This window comes from Neoarius graeffei, chromosome 18 (genome assembly GCF_027579695.1).
Source record: "Neoarius graeffei isolate fNeoGra1 chromosome 18, fNeoGra1.pri, whole genome shotgun sequence".
Taxonomy (NCBI): Eukaryota; Metazoa; Chordata; class Actinopteri; order Siluriformes; family Ariidae; genus Neoarius; species Neoarius graeffei.
In genome coordinates this window covers 64629851-64654203 of record NC_083586.1, presented here as the reverse complement: position 1 = coordinate 64654203, position 24353 = coordinate 64629851, and the positions used below count along the sequence as shown (strand labels likewise).

Below are 24353 nucleotides of genomic sequence, written 5' to 3'. Positions count from 1 at the left end.
AGACACTCTGAAGCAACGAACATAGTCTCTGTATGTGGTGTTCCTGAACTCACTCGTAAGGAGGAGTCTAAAGAGCAACAGGACAAAGAGGGTCTTTGCAGTTCGCGTCCCCAATATAGGCATTAGTAGTTGCTAAAGGCAATCATACTGTTGTTGCTGAAGGCATTAGTAGTTGCTAAATCCAGTCGATAAGGTCATACAGCATTCGCTTTTAACCAAAATCTAAGATAAGATAAGTCTTTATTGTCATTGTCACTTTTCCAAAGGTACAATGAAATTGAAGGTGCTGTTGACTCATTATGAGTTATAGAAAGAAAAAAAAGGGGGAGAACAAAGTATAAAAATAAATAGTAAAGTATACAGAGTTGCACTGATAAAATGGTATAAACAGAATATAAACAGAAATCTGTTGTATGGTTCCATATGTACACGGATTCCACTTAAAATGGTACGAACAGAATTGTTTTGGTTCTGTAATAGTTCTATTGCACATTTGAGTTTAAAGCCATGATTGCTTTGGGATAAAAACTGTTTTTTAGGCGGTTTGAAATTTCAAGTGAAATGAAATATAAAGTGTTTAAAATAAGATTATATATAGTATCAACTGGAAGCATTACATTTATAATGTGATAATTAATTAAACTAATTTATGTTTTTGGGCAATATTTTTATTCCAAGCGTGTTTTTAATTAAATGAGCGAATGTTCATGTGAAAGAATGAGCAAATAAGCTGAATAATGAGGTAAATGTTTTCTCTGTGCTCGCTCATTTCACTGTTACCCCCCGATCATGTAGTCAGGATTATTTCAGCTGTTCTCCACAGTGCAGAGTGGGCCATGTTCTTCCTGATAAGTGCGTCCAGAGAGAGAGGTTTTGATCTGTGTGTAGTGTGGACCGAAGGAGGTTATTTATATATAGTGTTTCATTTATGATACTAAATTAGTGAATCACTTGTGTAATGAAGTTAAATTTGATGAAAATGTACTGTAGCGAGATCAATGTGACATTACGATATCCGTATATGATTCCAGACCATATTGAAATATATTTATAATGTTTTTTGTATATTTATTTAATAATTAACTCAATGTACTTGTGATGTACAAGAAAAATAATTAAACCCCGACAGCAGATTCAACCCCAGTCTCCCTCGTTGACTGTGAGAGTCTCTCGGAGGTGCAGGACATTCTGTGTTCAGCTGTGAGCGAGTCACTCTTTGTTTTGAGCAAGTTATCCGAGTCTCTCGTAAATTCTGAGCAAACTAAAGAACAACTTGGGCTATGATGTTGTTCAGGAAAACCACGTTAGCTTGATGATGGATCTTAAGAAGTAATTTAAGACTCTCTTGGCCTTAGAAGGCTTTTGGGAAACCCACCCCTGAACATTTTATGGTTGCAGTTGTTAGGAATTTTTTTTTAGTTTTTATTATTATATTTTATTTAGTTTTTATTGTTATTATTATCCAATGAATGTAGAATGTACAACATTATTTGCAGTGTACAAAAAAACTCCACGTGTTTCTATTCCGTTGCCACATTAGATTTTGTTCATGAGCATTATCGCAGTTCAAAAATCCTTAAATCACTGACCTCTCCTTCACTGCTCCAAAATAAATAATAATAATAAATAATAATAAATAATAATAATAATAAAACCAATAACATAAGAGTTGAACTAATATTATGATATTATGAAACAATTATTATGATACGATTAATATGGTTTAAAAAATGCAAATATAAACAAAAGTATTGTAGATTTTGGGATTTTATTTATTTATTTTTTATTTTATTTTTTTTCAGCTCTGAGATCCCTAAAATCTTTACTGCACCGCTTGGGGAAAAATAAATTAATAAATCCCATGGACAGATAGATAAATAAATAAAATAAATAATGCAAACATAAATAAACAAGCAAATAATTACATTTAATAATTAAAAAAGTAATGGTCATATTTGGCGGCATGGTGGTGTAGTGGTTAACACTGTTGCCTCACAGCAAGGAGATTCTGGGTTCGAGCCCAGCAGCCAGCGAGGGCCTTTCTGTGCAGAGTTTGCATGTTCTGTCTGTGTGGGTTTCCTCTGGGTGCTCTGGTTTCCCCCACAGTCCAAAGACATGCAGGTTAGGCTAAATGGTGGCTCTAAATTGAGTGTAAATGGTTGCTTGTGTCTATGTGTCAGCCCTGTGACGATTTGGCAACTTGTCCAGGGTGTACCCCGCCTCTCACCCATGGTCAGCTGGGATAGGCTCCAGCTGGCCTGCAACCCTGTACAGGATAAGTGGCTACAGATAATTGACGGACGATAATATTCGATCATTTGGGGTTTTTTTGGTTTTTTTTTAAACATATAATTAATATTTTGCAAATGCAGAGTAAATTTTTCAGGAGATTAACAACCACCCACCAATATGAGGTGCCAGTACTAGCCATCATTATCTGAGTGATTATTTTGTAAATAAACCTATTAACCCCACCCTCTTGGGGGAAAAAAAAAAACAATTCAAGGAACAATGAAAAGAAGAGCACCATAATGTTTACTTCAAAGAGATTCCATGGCCTAATGATTAGAGAAGCAGCTTTGGGACTAAAAGGTCACTGGTTTGATTCCCTGGACCAGCAGGAATGGCTGAAGTGCCCTTGAGCAAGGCACTGAACTCCCAACTTGTTAGGGGTGGTGGAGGTGTGGTGAGATAAGGATCCAAAAGCAGAACACAGACAGTAATCCAATAAATAAGGTGATTTAATCCAGGGAAAAAAGGGTGTGGCAAAAAGGTAAACAAACAGGACAAACACAAATGACACAAATAGACCAGGTAAAAAGAGACAAAAAAACGAGACAGATAAGGACAAAAGCACAAGAGCAAAAAACCATGAACAAGAAAAAGTGCTAGTGCAGAAAACCATGAACAAGAAAAAAACCTTAGTGCAAAAAACCATGAACTAGAAAAATAAAGAACTAGAGACCAGAGGTTTAAGCTGTAACACGTGGAAAGTGGGGTGAATACGTTGCATGGTGAGTCGTAATGCCAGTCTGATGGAACATGGATTAATTACCTTGCTGATGAGGAGTGGTCCGAGGTATCTGGGGCCAGCTTACGGGAGACGGTTCTGAGTGGCAGATAGCGCATGGAGAGCATGACTCGCTGCCCCACCCGGTAGGTGGGTGCCTTAGAGCGGCATTTGTTGGCTTGTTTCTTGGATGCTAGGGCAGAGTGAATGAGTCTTCTCTGGGCCAATGCCTACATTCTCCTGCAGTGGCGTATGAAGGTCTGGGCTGAGGGTACGGCAACCTCCTCCTCTTGGTTGGGGAAGAGTGGTGGTTGGTAACCTAGGGAGCACTGGAAGGGCGAGAGACCTGTGGCAGATGAAGGGAGAGTGTTGTGAGCGTACTCGACCCAAGGTAAGTACTTACTCCAAGAACCGACATCCCTGGACGCCATGCACCTGAGTGCCACCTCCAAATCTTGGTTCGCTCATTCCACCTGGCCGTTGGATTGAGGACAGAACCCTGAGGAGAGACTACAGGAGGCCCCAATGAGTTTGCAGAAGGCCCTCCAGAACTGTGCAGTGAACTGAGGACCCTGGTTGGAGACAACATCAGTGGGGAGTCTGTGTAGCCGGAAAATGTGAAGGATGAGTAATTTGGTGGTTTCTTTAGCTGTGGGAAGCTTTGGCAGAGGGGTGAAATGGACTGTCTTGGAGAACTGGTCAATAACCATGAGGACACATGTGTTGACACCTGAGTTGGGGAGTCCTGTGACGAAGTCCAGGGCGATGTGAGACCAGGGTCAATGAGGAGTTGGGAAGGGTCTTAGCAAGCTGGCAGGGGGTCAATTGGCTGTCTTGTTCCAGGCACATGTGTCGCAGGCTGCCACAAACTCCTGGACATCTTCCTTGATGGATGGCCACCAGAAGTGCTGTTGGATGAGCACCAGGGTTCAAGCAGCTCCTGGGATATGAGCCAACTTGGAGCCATGACCCCACTGCAGCACCTGGGTTTGCACAGAACAGGGAACAAACAGAAGGTTAGGTGGTATGTTGCTTGAGTTACCTTCTCCAGAGTCCTGCTCCAGGGCCTTCTGCACTAATGTCTCCACCTCAAGTAGGGCAGCCCCCACTAGACAGTGTGGAGGAAGGATGATTTCAGGCATACTAGACTCCTCCTGGTGGGCAGAGAACATCCTGGACAGGGCGTTGGGTTTGCTGTTCTTGGAGCCTGGGCGGTAGGAGAGCATGAATCAGAACCGGGAGAAGAAGAGAGACCATCGGGCTTGCCATAAGCTAAGCCGTTTAGTGGACTTGAGGTATTCTAGGTTTTTGTGGTTGGTCAAGACAAGGAAGGGAAGATCCGACCCCTCAAGCCAGTGCCTCCACTCCACCAAAGCTAGCTTGATGGCCAACAGCTCTTTGTCGCCGATGTTGTAATTTCTTTCAGCAGGGGACAGCCGGTGAGAGAAGAAGGAGCAGGGGTGGACCTTGTTATCATTGGCCCTCTGGGAGAGAATGGCTCCAACCCCAGACTTGGAAGCATCGACCTCCATGATGAACTGTTTGGTCGGATCGGGTATAGTGAGAATGGGTGCTGTGGTGAACTTTTGCTTGAGCATGGAGAAGGCTTTCTCTGCTTCCTCCCCCCCCCCACTTCAATGGGGTCTTAATTGAGGTCAAGGCAGTGAGAGGTCCGGCCACTGTGCTGAAGTCGCGGATGAAGCACCTGTAGAAATTGGCAAATCCCAGGAAACGCTGGAGCTCTCGTCGCGAGGATGGAGTGGGCCAGTCAGTGACTGGCTCAAGCTTGAGGGGGTCCATCTGGATCCTAGCCAGGGAGATGATGAACCCCAGTAATGAGACAGAGCTCTGGTGGAATTCGCCCTTTTCCACCTTGACGAAAAGCTTATTTTCTAGCAGGCGCTGGAGGACCTGCCGGATGTGGCCCCGATGTTCCTCCAAGGAGCGAGAGATGATCAGGATGTCATCCAGGTACATGAAAACTAAGATGTTAAAGTCCCTTAGGACATCGTTGATGAGTGCCTGGAAGACTGCGGGTGTGTTGATCAGGCCGAAAGGGACCACGAGGTACATGTAGGGGCCAGTGGTGGTGTTAAAGGCTGTCTTCCACTCATCCCCCTCCCTGATCCTGATGAGATGGTAGACGTTGCGCAAGTCCAACTTGGAAAATATCTTGGCTCCCTGGAGTATTTCAAAGGCCATGGTCATGAGCGGTAATGGGTAGCGGTTCTTGACCATGATGGCGTTGAGACGTCGATAGTCAATACAGGGGCAGAGCAACTTGTCCTTCTTCTCCATGAAGAAGAATCCTGCACCTGCTGGGGAGGAGGAAGGGCGGATGATCCCAGCTGCCAGAGTCTCGGAGATGTACTTCTCCATGCCTTGCCTTTCGATGGGAGAGAGAGAGTAGAGTCGCCCTTTGGGTGTTGCCATCCTAGACAGGACATCAATTCCACAGTCATAGGGTCTGTGAGGAGGGAGGGACACTGCTTGGGTCTTGCTGAAGACGAATCTTAAGTCCAGGTATTTCAGAGGCACGTGAGAGAGGTCGGGAAACTCGCTGTCTGAAGGCTGCGGTGGTTTGGCGGGGGGCAGAGCGGAGTTCAGGCAGGAAGCTAGGCAGGAATGGCTCCAGCCTAGGATTGTGTTGTTGGCCCAGTTCAGGTGTGGGTTCTGCTGTGTTAACCAAGGTAATCCTAGGATGATGGGTACATGGGGGTCGTTCATGAAGTGGAATTGGATGGTTTCTGAGTGGTTACCGGAAATCCTCAGGGTGAGCGGGGTGGTAAGGTGGGTGATGGTGGTCAAGCCGGTGCCATTGAGTGTCAGGACTGTGAGAGGAACATTGAGGGCAAGTAGCGGGATTCCCAGACGCTTGGTGGTGGCAGAGCAAATCAGGTTCCTGTCCGCCCCGGAGTCAATGAGGGCCTGGAGATGGTGATGCTGGTTGTCGTGGATGATGATGACAGGGAGTAATGGTCAATCAGCAGGGGCCTGGTTCCGAGCATTGCCCACCAGGGCCCCTCGATTCACTGGTGGTCTCATTCCCTTTAGCGGGCAGGCTCGGAAGATGTGTCCTCACTGACCACAGTAGAAACAGGCCCCTGTGCTCCGCTGGTGCGGTCATTCCTCCGCTGACATCTGTACCCAGTCTACCTGCATGGGTTCGATGGATGAGGCGGGAGGTGGAGAGGAGGTGAAGCTGGGGCAGGTCTTCTCTCTCCTCCATTGCTGGAACAGGGCATCGATATGGTTGGCGAGGTCCATGAGACTGGAGGGGTCCGACAGCAGTTCCCACGATACCAGTTCATCCTTAACGGTGTCGGACAAGCCATGCGGGAACGCGTCGACCTGGGCGCTGTCGTTCCAACCACACAATGACTCCAACATCCGGAACTCGATGGCATAGTCCAAGGTAGACTGGGACCCCTGCCACAGCTCCATGAGTTCCCCAGCCTCCTCCCGGCCAGACAGAGAGCAGTCAAAAGTTTGCCCCATCTCCTCAGAGAAATCTTTGAAACTGGAGCAACAGGGAGCATCGGCACCCCAGATCGCTGTTCTCCACTCCCTGGCCTTGCTGGTGAGGAGCGTGATGATATATGCCACCAGGGAGCATTCTGTGGGGAAGGTCAGAGGTTGCAGCTCCATGATCAATGAGCATTGAGATAGGAACGATCTGCAAGTACCTGGCTCTCCATCGTAGGGCTGAGGCGCTGGGAGTCTCGGCTCACGGAGAAAAGCAGTGGCAGGAGCTGAAGTAGGAGACAGCTGGGCAGGGGTAGGCATGGCTTGATAGTGCTGCATCTGTGTGGTGAGGAGGTTGAGTGAGTTGGACAGGGTGGCGAGGTTCTGGGTGATCTGCTGGAGGTCTTGTTGATGGGTCCTGAGGAGAGCCCCTTGCTGCTGGATGTCCATTCTCAGACGGGTGAGTTCCACTGGATCCATGTTGGCCAGAACGTACTGTTAGGGGTGGTGGAGGTGTGGTGAGATAAGGAGCCAAAGGCAGAACACAGACAGTAATCCAATAAATAAGGTGATTTAATCCAGGGAAAAAAAGGGCATGGCAAAAAGGTAAACAAACAGGACAAAAACACAAATAGCAAAAGTAGTCCAGGTAAAAAGAGACAAAAACTTGACAAAAACACGAGACAGGTAAGGACAAAAAGGCGAGAGCAAAAAACCATGAACAAGAAAAAGCGCTAGTGCAGAAAACCATGAGCAAGAAAAAAACCTTCGTGCAAAAAAAAAACATGAACTAGAAAAATAAGCTAGAGAGAAAAACCATAAAACGCAATGAGGCACAGAAATGGCTAGAGTAGCAAAACAAGACATTCTAGCAAACTTAGAGTCTGAGAACAGCCTTTAAATATTCAGTGGTGAAAACCAGGACATGAGTTCAGGTGAGATGGAATTCCCGTCCCGGATCCAGATCAGCGCTGGCGTGGGAGATCCGTAATCTCCGGAGCGGATTCCGGGGCGGAGCATGACACAACTGTTCCCCAGGCTGCTCTGGGTATGTTGTACAGTGCTCAGCGTAAATGAGTACACCCCCTTTGAAAAGTAACATTTTAAACAATATCTCAATGAACACAATTTCCAAAATGTTGTAAAGACAAAGTTTAATATAACATCTGTTTAACTTATAATGTGAAAGTAAGGTTAATAATATAACTTAGATTACACATTTTTTCAGTTTTACTCAAATTAGGGTGGTGCAAAAATGAGTACACCCCACAACAAAAACTACTACATCTAGTACTTTGTATGGCCTCCATGATTTTTAATGACAGCACCAAGTCTTCTAGGCATGGAATGAACAAGTTGGTGACATTTTGCAACATCAATCTTTTTCCATTCTTCAACAACGACCTCTTTTAGTGACTGGATGCTTGATGGAGAGTGATGCTCAACTTGTCTCTTCAGAATTCCCCATAGGTGTTCGATTGGGTTCAGATCAGGAGACATACTTGGCCACTGAATCACTTTTACCCTGTTGTTCTTTAGAAATCCAACAGTGGCCTGAGATGTGTGTTTAGTCATGTTGGAAAAGTGCGCAACAACCAAGGGCACAGAGTGATGGTAGCATCTTCTCTTTCAGTATAGAGCAATACATCTGTGAATTCATGATGCCATCAATGAAATGCAGCTCCCAGACACCAGCAGCATTCATGCAGCCCCACATAAGGACACTGCCACCACCATGTTTCACTGTACGCACCAGGCATTTTTCTTTGTATTCCTCACCTTTGCGACACCATACAATTTTGAAGCCATCAGTTCCAAAAACATTTATCGTGGTCTCATCACTCCAGAGTATGGAGTCCCAGTAGTCTTCATCTTTGTCAGCATGGGCCCTGGCAAACTCTAGGTGGGATTTTTTGTGCCTGGGCTTTAGGAGAGGCTTCTTTCGTGGACAGCATCCATGCATGCCATTCCTCTGCAGTGTACGACGTATTGTGTCACGGGAAATAGTCACCCAGTTTGGCTTTCTACTTCTTTAGATAACTGCAGTGAACTTGCATGCTGATTTTCTTCAACCCTTCTCATCAGAAGACATTCCTGTCGAGGTGTTAACTTCCGTGGACGACCTGGACGTCTCTGCGAGATGGTTGCAGTTCCATCTTTCTTAAATTTTTGTACCACTTTTGCTACAGTATTCTGACTGATAAGTAAAGCTTTGCTGATCTTCTTGTAGCCTTCACCTTTGTGGCGTAAAGAAATTATTTTCTTTGGGGAATTCTGAAGAGACAAGTTGAGCATCACTCTCCATCCAGCATCCAGTCACTAAAAGAGGTCGTTGTTGAAGAATGGAAAAAGATTGATGTTGCAAAATGTCACTAACTTGTTCATTCCATGCCTAGAAGACTTGGTGTTGTCATTAAAAATCATGGAGGCCATACAAAGTACTCGATGTAGTAGTTTTTTTGTTGTGGGGTGTACTCATTTTTGCACCACCCAAATTTGAGTAAAACTGAAAAATGTGTAATCTAAGTTTATATTATTAACCTTACTTTCACGTTATAAGTTAAACAGATGTTATATTAAACTTTGTCTTTTCAACATTTTGGAAATTGTTTGTGTTCATTGAGATATTGTTTAAAATGTTACTTTTCAAACGGGGTGCACTCATTTACGCTGAACACTGTACATCCCTGTGGATAAGAGCGTCTGCTAAATGCCGTTAATGTAAACTTTGATGAAAACTATCATGACAAAATCAATTTTGCAGTATAAGAAGTCCATCAGCATGCCATATTTATGATTAATAAATATCCTTTATTTAACCAGGTAAAAGACTCACTGAGATTAAAATCTCTTTTCCAAGAGTGACCTGGCCAAGAGGGCAGCACAAACAAATTAATAGTTAAACCAATGAAATGATTGAATATTTATTTGTACCTGGGCTGTAGCTACAGTGAGGACAGACGAATGTTCACAGATCTTCTCCCTGTAGTGGGGCTGTTAAGCTCTTATTATCAGAAGAATTGTGCACAAAATGAAAAAAGCATGAAACTTTCAGAGTTTGTTCTTGAAGGCATAAGCTTTAATTTGAGACGTGGAGGTATTCTCAGTTTGACCTCTGGGGTCAGCTAGAGGTCATTGACCTCCATGATGGCACATTTCTATGTATGAAATTAGAAAAGGCTGTATTTTAACACCTAAATGTGATGTAAATATAAAATAAATGTGTTTTTCCATGTTACTGGGCATGAAAAAATCATATATAATACTGATATTCCTCTTAGGGGTAACTTCAGGGGTCAGGTAGAGGTCATTGACCTTTGAAATTTGAAGTTTCTATGCATGACATTCTAGACGGGTGTATCTTAGGATCTAAATGTGATAGAAATGTGAAATTAATGTGTATTTCCTTGTTTCTGACCATGAGAAACCCATTTTTAATACTGGTATTACTCTTACAGGTCATCTCTGGGGTCAGCTAGAGGTCACTGACCTCCAGCATAATGCATATCTATGCACGAAATTAGAAACGGGTGTATCTTAGGTTCTAAATGTGATAGAAATGTAAACTAAATGTGTATTTCCATGTTTCTGGCCATGATAAACTAATTTCTAATACTGATATCATTTTTATAAGTCACCTCTGAGGTCAGCTAGAGGTCACTGACCTCCACGATAATGCATTTCTAAGCATGAAATTAGAAACAATCTATCTTTGGATTAAAATGTGAAATACTGTAAATGTAAAGTAAATATATGATTCCATGTTTCTGGACATGACACAATTCATTTCTGATAAGTAAAACATCTCCAGTGGTCACAAACTATGTCAGAAGCTGAAAACAGTTGCCCCATTTCCATTGATAATTTCAAAGTGAGTAATGTTTTGGAGCATTTGCTCTCATTTGCACTAGAGTTGAAGAATACAGTATATTGTAGTTTAATTTTCAGTCATTTTAATGTTGGACATTGATAGGGCAATTCTAAATTCACAGGAATAACTATATGTCAGTCTAGCAAAAAGGGTTGTACTGGGCACTGTAGATGTAAAAAGGCAGCCTTAAAGTGCACAGCACTGTGCACATGCTCTGGTGACTGCAGCGACTAAATCAGTGTTCTGTAGTTACAATTTGTAGGCCAACATTGTAATCCCCAAAGGTCAAGGCCCTTAGAATAAATGTAGATACTATAAGTGATTTTAAAATGTTCTTTATGGAACCTGTTCAACTGTTTACACTGCATTTAGAGTTTTGATTGTAGTTCAAGTTTTTGATTAGTTAAAGTTTATAATTTCTGACAAGTTGAAGTATATTTCTGTCATGTTCATATTCATATGGAATTGTTTCTTACAATCCAAAACACATGAGATTTTTATATAGATTTATCAAAATGTGGGATGTTTCCCAACCTTGCCTGTTCTCCATGATGTTGACCTCTCAGAATGATATCAGTATCAAAAATGGGTTTCTCATGTACAGAATCATAGAAATACACATTTAGTTTACATTTCTATCACATTCAGAACCTGAGGTACACCCGTTTCTAATTTTATGCATAGAAATGCATTATGCTGGAGGTCAGTGACCTCTAGCTGACCCCAGAGATGACCTGTAAGAGTAATATCAGTATCAAAAATGGGTTTCTCATGGTCAGAAACAAGGAAATACACATTAACTTCACATTTCTATCACATTTAGATCCTAAGATACACCCGTCTAGAATGTCATGCATAGAAACTTCAAATTTCAAAGGTCAATGACCTCTACCTGACCCCTGAAGTTACACCTAAGAGGAATATCAGTATTATATGTGATTTTTTCATGTCCAGGCACATGGAAAAACACATTTATTTTACATTTACATCACATTTAGATGTTAAGATACAGCCTTTTCTAATTTCATGCATAGAAATGTGATATCATGGAGGTCAATGACCTCTAGCTGACCCCAGAGGTCAAACTGAGAATACCTCCACATCTCAAATTAAAGCTTATGCCTTCAAGAACAAACCCTGAAAGTTTCATGCTTTTTTCATTTTGTGCACAATTGTTATGCTCAACAGGCCCACTACTGTAGCCTGAAGCTGCAATGACACAAATTATGATGTCATTGCAGTCACTGATGTAAAAGAGGCTAATTTGGTTATTTGTTTGATGTCCACAGGTCATTCATTCTGCAGCAATTCTTCTTCCTGTGGAAAGGATGCTCAATGTGGTACAGTTTACGGTAGCTGTGAGTGCCAACCTGGCTTTAAGCCGAAGTACCCAATGCATAGTGACTCATTCGGATGCACAGGTATGAACACAGTGAAGTGATAGTGTAATGCAGTGTTTTGGGGGATATGTTAGTATATGACTAAAATTAGGAGGAGGAAAAGATGACCAAAGTCAAACAGCTTTTGAGACTTTGTCAAAGTCATAATTTATTACCTCACTCTTTTTTTTTTCTCCCCCAGTTCTCACAGTGTCTGATGATTGTAAGGTAAGATTGAACAATGCAGTTCTGTCAAATTTTGGCTTTGTAATATTCATTTTAAAGTGAATTATTACTGAAGATGGTATTGGACTTTAACAGTTGTAATCCAGAGAATACAATCCACAAATGTGTCCCATGATCCACAAATACTTCACTGTCCACAGACACGGTTTTGTGTGTGCAGGTTATATGAAAAAAAAAATCCATAAAAATACGGTTTGATGATTTGTGCATTGCTTCATGGCACGGTGGTGTAGTGGTTAGCACTGTCACCACACAGCAAGAAGGTTTTGAGTTCGATCCCAGTGGCCGATGAAGGCCTTTCCATGTGGAGTTTGCATGTTCTCACCGTGTCCATGTGGGTTTCCTCCGGGTGCTCCGGTTTCCCCCACAGTCCAAAGAAATGCAGTTAGATTAACATGGGGTAGCCATGGCCTGAGGTTGGGCTGAAGTACCCTTGAGCAAGGCACCAAACTCCCAACTGCTCCCTGGGTGCTAGAGCATGGCTGCCCACTGCTCTGGGTATGTGTGTGTGTGCGCTCACATGCATTTCAGTGCTTCAGATGGGTTAAATGCAGACAAGAATTTTACAAGCGTACGTGTGATAAATAAAGTTGTTGTTCTTCTTCTTCCTGTCAGTTTGTGGGTCACATGACATTTCTGACTTCCCTCCTATTTATTTGCAGATTGTTGTCCCATTCGTACCATAGCAGATCTGTAGAAAAACAATCCACCAATATGAGGTGCAGGTACTAGCCATCATTATCCGAGTGATTATTTTGGACATAAACCTAGTAACCACACCCCCTGAAAAAAAATCCAAGGAACAATGAAAGGATGAGCGCCACAAAATTCCCTTTAAAGAGCTTAAAAGTTCTAGTGGAAGCTATGGTCTAATGGTTAGAGAAGCAGCTTTGGGACCAAAAGGTCACTGGTTTGATTCCCTGAACCAGCAGGAATGGATGAAGTGCCCTTGAGCAAGGTGCCTAAACCCCAACTGCTCTGGGTATGTTGTTTGTCACTCTGGATAAGAGCATCTGCTCAATGCCTGTTATGTAATGCAAAAGCCAGGCATTATTCACATCATTGGCATGTATCGCCACCTGCTGGTGTAGCTAGTGCCTGCATGTCATAATTGTGGATTTTTTCAACAGATCACACAAATGTCACATGACACAAATGGGAAGACAAAGATATCATGTAGCTCATTAACTGACAGAAAGCGATCCACAAATGTGCAAAACCCATTTCATGTGTACAAATTGCTCCATATTTTTTTGTGGATATGATTTTACACAGGGCGGCATGGTGGTGTAGTGGTTAGCGCTGTCGCCTCACAGCAAGAAGGTCCGGGTTCAAGCCCCATGGCCGGCGAGGGCCTTTCTGTGTGGAGTTTGCATGTTCTCCCCATGTCCGCATGGGTTTCCTCCGGGTGCTCCGGTTTCCCCCACAGTCCAAAGACATGCAGGTTAGGTTAACTGGTGACTCTAAATTGACCATAGGTGTGAATGTGAATGGTTGTCTGTGTCTATGTGTCAGCCCTGTGATGACCTGGCGACTTGTCCAGGGTGTACCCCGCCTTTCACCCGTAGTCAGCTGGGATAGGCTCCAGCTTGCCTGCGACCCTGTAGAACAGGATAAAGCGGCTAGAGATAATGAGATGAGATGATTTTACACAAAACAAATAAATCATGTCATGGTAGGGGAGAGCAGGAACACTCAAGAAGGGGGAGACTTGGGACAGTTTGTCTCATCTCATCTCATTATCTGTAGCCGCTTTATCCTGTTCTACAGGGTCGCAGGCAAGCTGGAGCCTATCCCAGCTGACTATGGGCGAAAGGTGGGGTACACCCTGGACAAGTCGCCAGGTCATCACAGGGCTGACACATAGACACAGACAACCATTCACACTCACATTCACACCTACGCTCAATTTAGAGTCACCAGTTAACCTAACCTGCATGTCCTTGGACTGTGGGGGAAACCGGAGCACCCAGAGGAAACCCACGCAGACACAGGGAGAACATGCAAACTCCACACAGAAAGGCCCTCGCCAGCCACGGGCCTCAAACCTGGATCTTCTTGCTGTGAGGTGACAGCGCTAACCATTACACCACCGTGCTGCCCCCCTTTCATATGTAGCCCCTAAATAAGAGCTAGTCCAACCAATTCACTTCATAAGTCACACAAGTAGTTGATTAAGATCCAACTGTGTGCAATCAAAGTGTCACATGATCTGGCACATGCTGTCTGTATAAATCAACCTGTTCTGGAAAGACCCTGACTTTGCAACACTACTAAGCAAGCAACATGAAAACCAAGAAGGCTCCAAACAGGTCAGAGACAAAGTTGTGAAGAAGTATAGATCAGGATTGGGTTATAAAAAATATCCCAAACTTTGAATATCCCACAGAGCACCATTAAATCCATTATAGCAAACTGGAAAGAATATGGCACCACTACAAACCTGACAAGCCCCGCCCATCAAAACTCACAGACTGGGCAAGGAGGGCATTAATCAGAGATGCAACAAAGACACCAAAGATAACACTGAAGGAGCTGCAAAGATCCACAGCGGAGATGGGAGTATCTGTCCACAGGACCACTTTAAGCTGTACACTCCACAGAGTGGGTGGGGCTTTATGGAAGAGTGACCAGAAAAAAAAGCCATTGCTTAAGAAAACATATTTGGAGTTTGTCCAACAGCATGTGGCAGACTCCCCAAACACATGGAAGAAGATTCTCTGATCAAATGAGGCTAAAATTGATCCTTTTGGCCATCATGGGAAACACCATGTGTGGCGCAAACCCAACACCCTGAAAACACCATTCCTACAGTGAAGCATGGTGGTGGCAGCATTATGCTGTGGGGATGTTTTTGATCTGCAGGGACAGGAAAGCTGGTCAGGACTAAAGGAAAGATGGATGGCACTAAATACAGGGCAATTCTTGTTTGAGTCAGCCAGAGGTTTGAGACTGGGACAAAGGTTCACGTTCCAACAGGACAATGACCCTAAACATACTGCTAAAGCTACACTGGAGTGGTTTAAAGGGAATCATTTAAATGTCTTGGAATGGCCTAATCAAAGCCCAGACCTCAGTCCAATTGAGAATCTGTGGGATAACTTGAAGATTGCTGTACACCAATGCAACCCACCTAACTTGAAGCAGCTGGAGCAGTTTTGCCTTGAGGAATGGGCAAAAATCCCAGTAGCTAGATGTGCTAAGCTAATAGAGACATACACCAAGATACTTGCAGCTGTAATTGCAGCAAAAGGTGGCTCTACAAAGTATTGACTTTGGGGGTTGAATACCTATGCACACTCAAGGTGTCTGTTTTTTCATCTTCATTATTGTTTGTGTCACAATAAAACAACAATTTTCACCTTTAAAGTGGTAGGCATATTGTGTAAATCAAATGGTGCTAACCCTCCAAAAATCAATTTTATTTCCAGCTTGTAATGCGACAAAACAGGACAAACATCAAGGGGGACAAATACTTTTGCAAGACACTGTATGACACCTTGCACAGTACAACCCCGATTCCAAAAAAGTTGGGACAAAGTACAAATTGTAAGTAAAAACGGAATGCAATAATTTACAAATCTCAAAAATTGATATTGTATTCACAATAGAACATAGACAACATATCAAATGTCGAAAGTGAGACATTTTGAAATTTCATGCCAAATATTGGCTCATCTGAAATTTCATGACAGCAACACATCTCAAAAAAGTTGGGACAGGGGCAATAAGAGGCTGGAAAAGTTAAAGGTACAAAAAAGGAACAGCTGGAGGACCAAATTGCAACTCATTAGGTCAATTGGCAATAGGTCATTAACATGACTGGGTATAAAAAGAGCATCTTGGAGTGGCAGCGGCTCTCAGAAGTAAAGATGGGAAGAGGATCACCAATCCCCCTAATTATGTGCTGACAAATAGTGGAGCAATATCAGAAAGGAGTTCGACAGTGTAAAATTGCAAAGAGTTTGAACATATCATCATCTACAGTGCATAATATCATCAAAAGATTCAGAGAATCTGGAAGAATCTCTGTGCGTAAGGGTCAAGGCCAGAAAACCATACTGGGTGCCCGTGATCTTCGGGCCCTTAGATGGCACTGCATCACATACAGGCATGCTTCTGTATTGGAAATCACAAAATGGGCTCAGGAATATTTCCAGAGAACATTATCTGTGAACACAATTCACCGTGCCATCCGCCATTGCCAGCTAAAACTCTATAGTTCAAAGAAGAAGCCGTATCTAAACATGATCCAGAAGCGCAGACGTCTTCTCTGGGCCAAGGCTCATTTAAAATGGACTGTGGCAAAGTGGAAAACTGTTCTGTGTTCAGACGAATCAAAATTTGAAGTTCTTTATGGAAATCAGGGATGCCGTGTCATTCGGACTAAAGAGGAGAAGGACGACCCAAGTTGTTATCAGCGCTCAGTTCAGAAGCCAGGCGGCATGGTGGTGTAGTGGTTAGCGCTGTCGCCTCACAGCAAGAAGGTCTGGGTTCGAGCCCCGTGGCCGGCGAGAGCCTTTCTGTGCGGAGTTTGCATGTTCTCCCCGTGTCCGCGTGGGTTTCCTCCAGGTGCTCCGGTTTCCCCCACAGTCCAAAGACATGCAGGTTAGGTTAACTGGTGACTCTAAATTGACCATAGGTGTGAATGAGAGTGTGAATGGCTATCTGTTTCTATGTGTCAGCCCTGTGATGACCTGGCGACTTGTCCAGGGTGTACCCCGCCTTTCGCCCGTAGTCAGCTGGGATAGGCTCCAGTTTGCCTGCGACCCTGTAGAACAGGATAAAGTGGCTAGAGATAATGAGATGAGATGAGATGAGTTCAGAAGCCTGCATCTCTGATGGTATGGGGTTGCATTAGTGCGTGTGGCATGGGCAGCTTACACATCTGGAAAGACACCATCAATGCTGAAAGGTATATCCAGGTTCTAGAGCAACATATGCTCCCATTCAGACGACGTCTCTTTCAGGGAAGACCTTGCATTTTCCAACATGACAATGCCAAACCACATACTGCATCAATTACAGCATCATGGCTGCGTAGAAGAAGGGTCCGGGTACTGAACTGGCCAGCCTGCAGTCCACATCTTTCACCCATAGAAAACATTTGGTGCATCATAAAACGGAAGATACGACAAAAAAGACCTAAGACAGTTGAGCAATTAGAATCCTACATTAGACAAGAATGGGTTAACATTCCTATCCCTAAACTTGAGCAACTTGTCTCCTCAGTCCCCCGACGTTTACAGACTGTTGTAAAGAGAAAAGGGGATGTCTCACAGTGGGAAACATGGCCTTGTCCCAACTTTTTTGAGATGTGTTGTTGTCATGAAATTTAAAATCACCTAATTTTTCTCTTTAAATGATACATTTTCTCAGTTTAAACATTTGATATGTCATCTATGTTCTATTCTGAATAAAATATGGAATTTTGAAACTTCCACATCATTGCATTCCGTTTTTATTTACAATTTGTACTTTGTCCCAACTTTTTTGGAATCAGGGTTGTACTTTACTTCATCAGTACATCATCTCATCTCATCTCATTATCTCTAGCCGCTTTATCCTTCTACAGGGTCGCAGGCAAGCTGGAGCCTATCCCAGCTGACTACGGGCGAAAGGCGGGGTACACCCTGGACAAGTCGCCACGTCATCACAGGGCTCATCAGTACATCATTTGGCAGCTTATTCCAGCATATATTCAGATTAAAATGCTCATTATAAACTTTAATTTAGAAACTTTTGATAAAGCAGCAAAGTACACACACAAAATAAAAATGTACATTTTGTACAAAGACTTCAGTTATCTATTTTTAAACCATTCTCATTCAAAAGCAGTTAAATTTACTGTAAAGCAAAATTTAAAAAAGAAAAGATGAAAAAGATATAATGATTTTATACTCCACTATTTTGATTGTTAGTTTCTGAAAATATTTAGTGAGCTAGTTTTGATGTATGTGGCAAGTAGCTTGTGAGTGGAAAAGCTATATTTTGAAACCAAAAAAAAAGAAATATGGAAAAAAAAATGTGACAAGTGTTGCCAGGCAAAACAAACCTCACCCGGCAACACTTATTTTATACTTATATGTTGATGATGGTAATATTTCTCAGTCATTAGCTGTCAGGTTACACCTCTTTGAAAACCCATGACCTTTAATTTGACCTTTCAAGGTCACTCAAGGTCAAAGATCATGGTGGCAATTGAAAACCCATATGGGACTTCTTATATGTTGATTATGGTAAACATCTGGCTATCATGAACCGTTTTTGAGTTATAATGGAAAATGTTATTTTGACCGAAAGGTTGACATTTCAGTGACCTTGACCTTCACCTTGACTTGATTACCCCTAAAATTTAATCAGGTAATCTCCAGACCATTGCCTACCCACCCTGAAAATTTGAAGTCAATCGGTACAACCGTCTAGACACTAGATTGTTAACAGACAGACACACAAACAGACAAACAAATAAACTGATTACAGTACTTTGCCCCGCTGACTCCATCGCATTAATCTCACACTGGCCTCCAAAACATTCACAACATCTATGAATAGATGGAAATGAAATGGCACTTTTAGTTCACTTTAAAAGTGATTTCTGTTGTTGTTGTTCTAGTCAACAAGTTGCGCAGGGGGCTTTCTAAACGAACTTGACCAACTTCTCAATAGTACAGATGAACCACTTCCACAGAAGGTAAGAAATATTTGTGATGTAATGACGTGATTCCTGAAATTCTGGCTCATTGCAAATGGATATGTAATCCCTCAATGTCTCCCTCACTGTTGATAGACTGTGGAACTTTACTTGGGCACAGTAATGAGCGTTACAAATAGCATTGCTGCAAATTCTAATGACAGCAAAGCACTGATCTCCTACGGAAATAATGTGCTGGCTGTCACTGAGAAACTGATGTCTTCAGTGGTGACACCAACAAAGACTCAGAACACGACAACCATTAAAAGCGATAGTCTGGGTATGGAACCTACTTTAAAGCGAGACAGCCTTTCGATTTCATAAAATCAGTGAAATTTAGTTTCCTCTGAAATGTGGTGATTGTGATACATGTTTGTTTCTGTAATAACTCACAAAATATCAGGCCATTCTGTGGCTGGGAAGTTATTTAATTTGAGGGGATTAAAGCAAATAATGTGCATGAAATCGCTCGCTTGGTGCAGTCAAGCAGACAGAGGAAGTCCGTGTGCGCATGCGCAGGTTTACCTTCTTCTTCTTCTTTTGGGTTTTACGGCAGCTGGCATCCACAGTGTTGCATTACTGCCATCTACAGGTTTACCTTCGAGCGTGCACTGACAGTTCCATCATTCTGTCGCTAAATGAACAGCTGATCGCACCGAGGTGCTCGCTGAGTGCCGATATTTTTTTTCATTTGGTCCTGTGTTTCCTTTCCTTCATATAGAACATAACGTCTTTTCTTCTCGCTTTCCATTACTGTAGTTGGTCTTTCACGTTTCATTCGCACACTCACATCCTCCATTTTTCTCTCCTGTTTCAAATTTGCATCCCACAATGCCTTACTTGAACAGGGAAAGCCCACCACGCGATGCATGATGTAGTATCTTGTATTGGGTCATGGTGAAGCAGGGAAAAATAGCGGAGAATTTAGAGACACATGGAGATAAATTCATTAACTGCTCTATTAGGAAAAAAATAATAATAAAATTGGAAGTCTATGATTCGAATTCAGTATCTTTCGTTCACTAAACAAAAATAATTGGGTGTCCGTAAAATTCTTTTAATGACCTACACTTGAAAAATCTGAAAGGCAGTCTCCCTTTAAACATTTACAATACTGAAGCCCAAATTAAAGTTACATTACAGTGGTTTATAATTTCATTTCTGGATATTTTCAGTGGCTCAAGTATTTATGGTTGGAAGTGAGACGACCTTGAATGAAATTCCCTCGCTCAACGCAAGCAATTCTTCCATGAATGTTGATCTTATTGGGATTTCCAAGAAGAACAATGGTACAGTAGTAATCTTTTCATGTTTAGTCTTGCGTCTGACAAATTTTTGTATCTTTAAGCCTGAGGGCAAAATATCTACTGCTTTATTTTCATATTATAATACAATAATTACCTCTGCTAACTGTTGGAGGAAGTTATACTTTCACCTACGTTTGTTTGTCTGTTCCCAATATAACTCAAAAAGTAGTGTGTGGATTTGGATGATATTTGGTGTACAGCTTTAGTATTATCCTCGGTTCACATGATTTTTGATATTGATCCGGATCCAGATTTTGATGTAATCAGTATAAAACTGTATATTCAGTAGGCATATAGTGGATTTAAAAAGTGTACACACCCCATTATAATGGTCGTTTTTTTCTGATGTAAAAAGATGAGACCACGATAAATAATTTCATAACTTTTCCCACCTTTAATGTGACCTATAACCTGTACAATTCAATTGAAAAACAAACAAATCTGTTAGGGGGGAAAAATAAAAAATGTACAATAAGCTGGTTGCATAAGAATGTACACCCTTAAACTAATACTTTGTTGAAGTGCCTTTTGATTTAATTACGGCATTCAGTCTTTTTGGGTTCACACCTGCCATCAATTAAAATGACTCTGATTAACCCCAAATAAAGTTCAGACATTTACTCAGTTGCATCCTCCAGCAAAAGCCAGGGTTCACAGAGAGCTTACAAAGTACCAAAGGAATCTCATTGTTGAAAGGTATCAGTCAGGAGAAGGGGACAAAAACATTTCCATGGCATTAGATATACCATGGAGCACAGTGAAGACCGTCATCAAGAAGTGGAGAAAATATGGGACAACAGTCACATTACCGAGAACTGGACATCCCTCCAAAATTGATGAAAAGACAAGATGAAAACTGGTCAGGGAGGCTGCTGAGAGGCCTACAGCAACACTGAAGGAGCTGCAGGAATTTCTGGCAAGTACTGTGTGGCAGCGGGGGCGTGGTCAAGTGTCGGTCTGTGAATGGAGGGCGGAGTCAGGGAAGGTAAGTGGCAGAATCACTGCACCTGATGGGAATTAACCTGTGTTTGTATGTCTTCCCCAGTGACTGTGCCCTATAAGAGGAGAGGGAGAGCAGAGGAAGGGGACGACTCCAAACCTGGATACTGGTGTGCATGCATGTATATGTGTGTAGTTAAAAGCTGAAAAGCTACAATAAACGAGTTTTGAGTACTCAGTTCTAGCCTGCCATACTTCTGTGCTCCACCCACCTAGAACACTTGCTACAGTGGTGCCAAAACCCGGGACGGAGCACAGGAGAGAACAGCCCCATAGAGTCCTCCCCCTTCAAGGACCTGATCCATGCCCTCGCCACGGCCCAACAGAGCCAGCACCAGGCGCTGGTCGCCCTCCGGGAAGAACAGGAGCAAAGGTTCGAGGCCCTGGTGCTGGCGCAGCAGGAAGATCGCCAGGCGTTCCGGCACCTACTCACGTTGGCGGGGTCCACCACCTCCACCGCTGTGGGCCTTTCCCACCTCACCCTGACGAAGATGGGCCCACATGATGACCCCGAGGCCTTCCTCGCTCTCTTTGAGCAGGCAGCAGAGGTGTGGGGTTGGCCGGTGGAACAGCGCGCAGCACGCCTCCTCCCCCTGCTCACGGGCGAGGCGCTGGCTGGTCTACGCGGACCTCCGCAGGGCCATCCTCCAGCGCGTGGGTTGCATTCTGGAGCGGCAGCGCTTCCACGCACTGCGCCTGGAGGAGGTCGGCCGGCCAGCTGTTCGCGTTTGGCCAGCAACTCCGGGACGCCTGCCGCCGGTGGCTGAGGGCCAACAACTGCGACACCGAGGAGATCATCGATCTGGTGGCGCTGGAGCAGTTCGTCACTCGTCTTCCAGAAGGAACCGCAGAGTGGGTCCAGTGCCATCGCCCGGCGTAGCTGGATCAGGCCATTGAGCTGGCGGAGGACCATATGGCGGCCGTTCCAACGGCAGGACAGCGTGTCTCCCCTTCTCCCCTCTCCTCTTCCTCTCTCTCCCCTTCTGTTCCTCTCCCTCGCCCCATTCCCCCACCGCAGAGGTGGGGGCCGGCTCCACCCCAGCCGGCCCGCCGCACCTGTGGTGTCCTACCGTTTCCTACTTCCGTGTCTGTGTCTTCCCCCCCTCAGGTGAGTGATATCCGGAACACCGGTGCAGAGAGAAAGCCTGGGCCAGTGTACTGGCACTGCGGGGAGCCAGGGCACCTCCAGCATCAGTGCTCGGCGATGTAGGTGGGCGCGGTGGTCCGGATCCCCGACGCGCCAGGAACCACCCTCAATTGGGCCGGAGTGTATCACATACCTGTGAATATCCAAGGGGATATGTATCAAGCTTTGGTGGACTCCGGCTGTAATCAGACCTCAATCCACCAAAGCCTGGTGCAAAACAAGGCATTGGGGAGAGCACAATTGGTGAAGGTGTTGTGTGTGCATGGGGATGTTCACAACTACCCTTTAGTGTCGGTCCACATTCTGTTTCGAGGGGAGAAATTTAGAGTTCAGGCAGCGGTTAATCCTCGCCTCACCCACTCTATAATTTTGGGGATTGATTGGCCAGGATTTCGGGATTTAATGACGCACTTAGTGAAGAGTGGGTCCTGCTGTAGTTTAGCGGGGGGAGGTCCCGGAGTGGCGTTGGCGGGAGCAGCTGTCACAGAGCCGTGTACGTCATCACTGCATCAGAGTGAGGAGCAGCAGGCTCCTCCTCCCTCTCTCAGGGAATCCCTCGCGGATTTTCCATTAGAGCAATCGTGAGACAAGTCTCTGCAGCATGCGTTTGACCAAGTGAGAGTAATCGATGGTCAAACGCTCCAGCCAAACGCCACCCCGTCCTTCCCCTATTTTTTCCATTATTAAGGATAGGTTATACCGAGTGACGCAGGACACTCAAACTAAGGAACAAATAACCCAACTTTTGATCCCAAAGAGCTGCCAGGAATTGGTATTCCAGGCAGCTCACTTTAATCCCATGGCTGGACACTTAGGGCAGGATAAGACACTAGCCCGAATAATGGCCCAGTTCTATTGGCCAGGGATTCGCGGTGATGTCCGTAGGTGGTGTACGGCATGCCGTGAATGCCAGTTAGTAAATCCAGCGGCCATCCCAAAAGTGCCTTTGCGCCCTCTACCATTAATCGAGACCCCGTTCGAAAGAATTGGGATGGATCTCGTCGGGCCATTAGATCGGTCAACATGAGGGTATCGCTTTATCTTAGTTCTGGTGGACTATGCAACACGATATCCGGAAGCAGTGCCGCTCCACAATATCTCCACACGTAGTATTGCGGAAGCGCTCTTCCAAGTCATCTCCCGAGTCGGAATCCCCAAAGAGATTCTGACTGATCAAGGCACTACGTTCATGTCATGCACACTGCGCGAACTGTATGGGTTATTGGGAATCAAGCCAATCCGCACCAGCGTTTATCACCCACAAACGGACGGCTTAGTCGAACGGTCTAATTGCACCCTCAAAAACATAATTTAAAAAATTGTAAGCGAGGACGCACATAACTGGGATAAATGGCTCGAACCCCTGCTTTTCGCAGTGCGAGAGGTCCCACAAGCCTCCACGGGGTTCTCCCTGTTTGAATTATTATATGGGCGTAAGCCGCATGGCATCCTAGATGTGCTAGGAGGGACCTTCCCCATGCAAAAATGAAATTCAATACGTTAATGATCTGCACGCAAAACTCCACACACACCTAACCCAGGAGAATTTGCGGCAGGCTCAAGAACGTCAAGTCCGCCTGTACAACAGGGGCACAAGCCTTAGGGAATTCACACCAGGAGACAAAGTACTCGTGTTATTGCCCACATCGAGCTCTAAATTAATCGCCAGGTGGCAAGGACCCTTTGAGGTCACACGGCGAGTCAGGGATGTTGACTATGAGGTGAGGCAAACGGACAAGGGTGGGGCGTTACAGGTATACCACCTCAATCTCTTAAAACGTTGGCGCAAGGAGGTCCCCATGGCGTTGGTGTCGGTGGTGCCAGAGAAGGCGGAGCTGGGGCCGGAGGTTCAAAAGGGAAAATCGGTATCACCCACCGCTCCGGTCCCCTGTGGAGCCCACCTCTCCCCGACCCAGCTCACGGAGGTTGCCCAGTTGTAAACAGAATTTTCTGACGTGTTCTCACCCCTGCCCGGCCACACCCACCTCATAGAACACCACATTGAGACACCCCCGGGGGTGGTAGTGCGCAGCCGCCCTTACAGACTGCCCGAACACAAGAAAAAGGTGGTTCGGGAAGAACTCGAGGCCATGCTCAAAATGGGCATTGTCGAGGAGTCCCACAGTGACTTGAGCAGTCCGGTGGACTTGGTTCCCAAGGCCAACGGGTCGGTCCGGTTCTGTGTGGACTATAGAAAAGTCAACGCGGTGTCTAAATTTGACGCGTACCCAATGC

The 24353-nt window shown here is 44.4% G+C and overlaps 1 protein-coding gene across 1 annotated transcript in view; it reads left to right on the top strand.

Moving 5' to 3' along the window:
• The window catches only part of LOC132866459 (adhesion G protein-coupled receptor E3-like), a 58422-nt gene that overhangs the window by 1245 nt on the left and 32824 nt on the right, over nucleotides 1–24353 (top strand). Inside the window, exons 4-8 of the mRNA XM_060899239.1 lie at nucleotides 11636–11767; nucleotides 11928–11953; nucleotides 18588–18665; nucleotides 18762–18945; nucleotides 19841–19954. Coding sequence (XP_060755222.1) covers nucleotides 11636–11767; nucleotides 11928–11953; nucleotides 18588–18665; nucleotides 18762–18945; nucleotides 19841–19954 — 534 coding nt within the window. The remainder of the gene's footprint in view (nucleotides 1–11635; nucleotides 11768–11927; nucleotides 11954–18587; nucleotides 18666–18761; nucleotides 18946–19840; nucleotides 19955–24353) is intronic.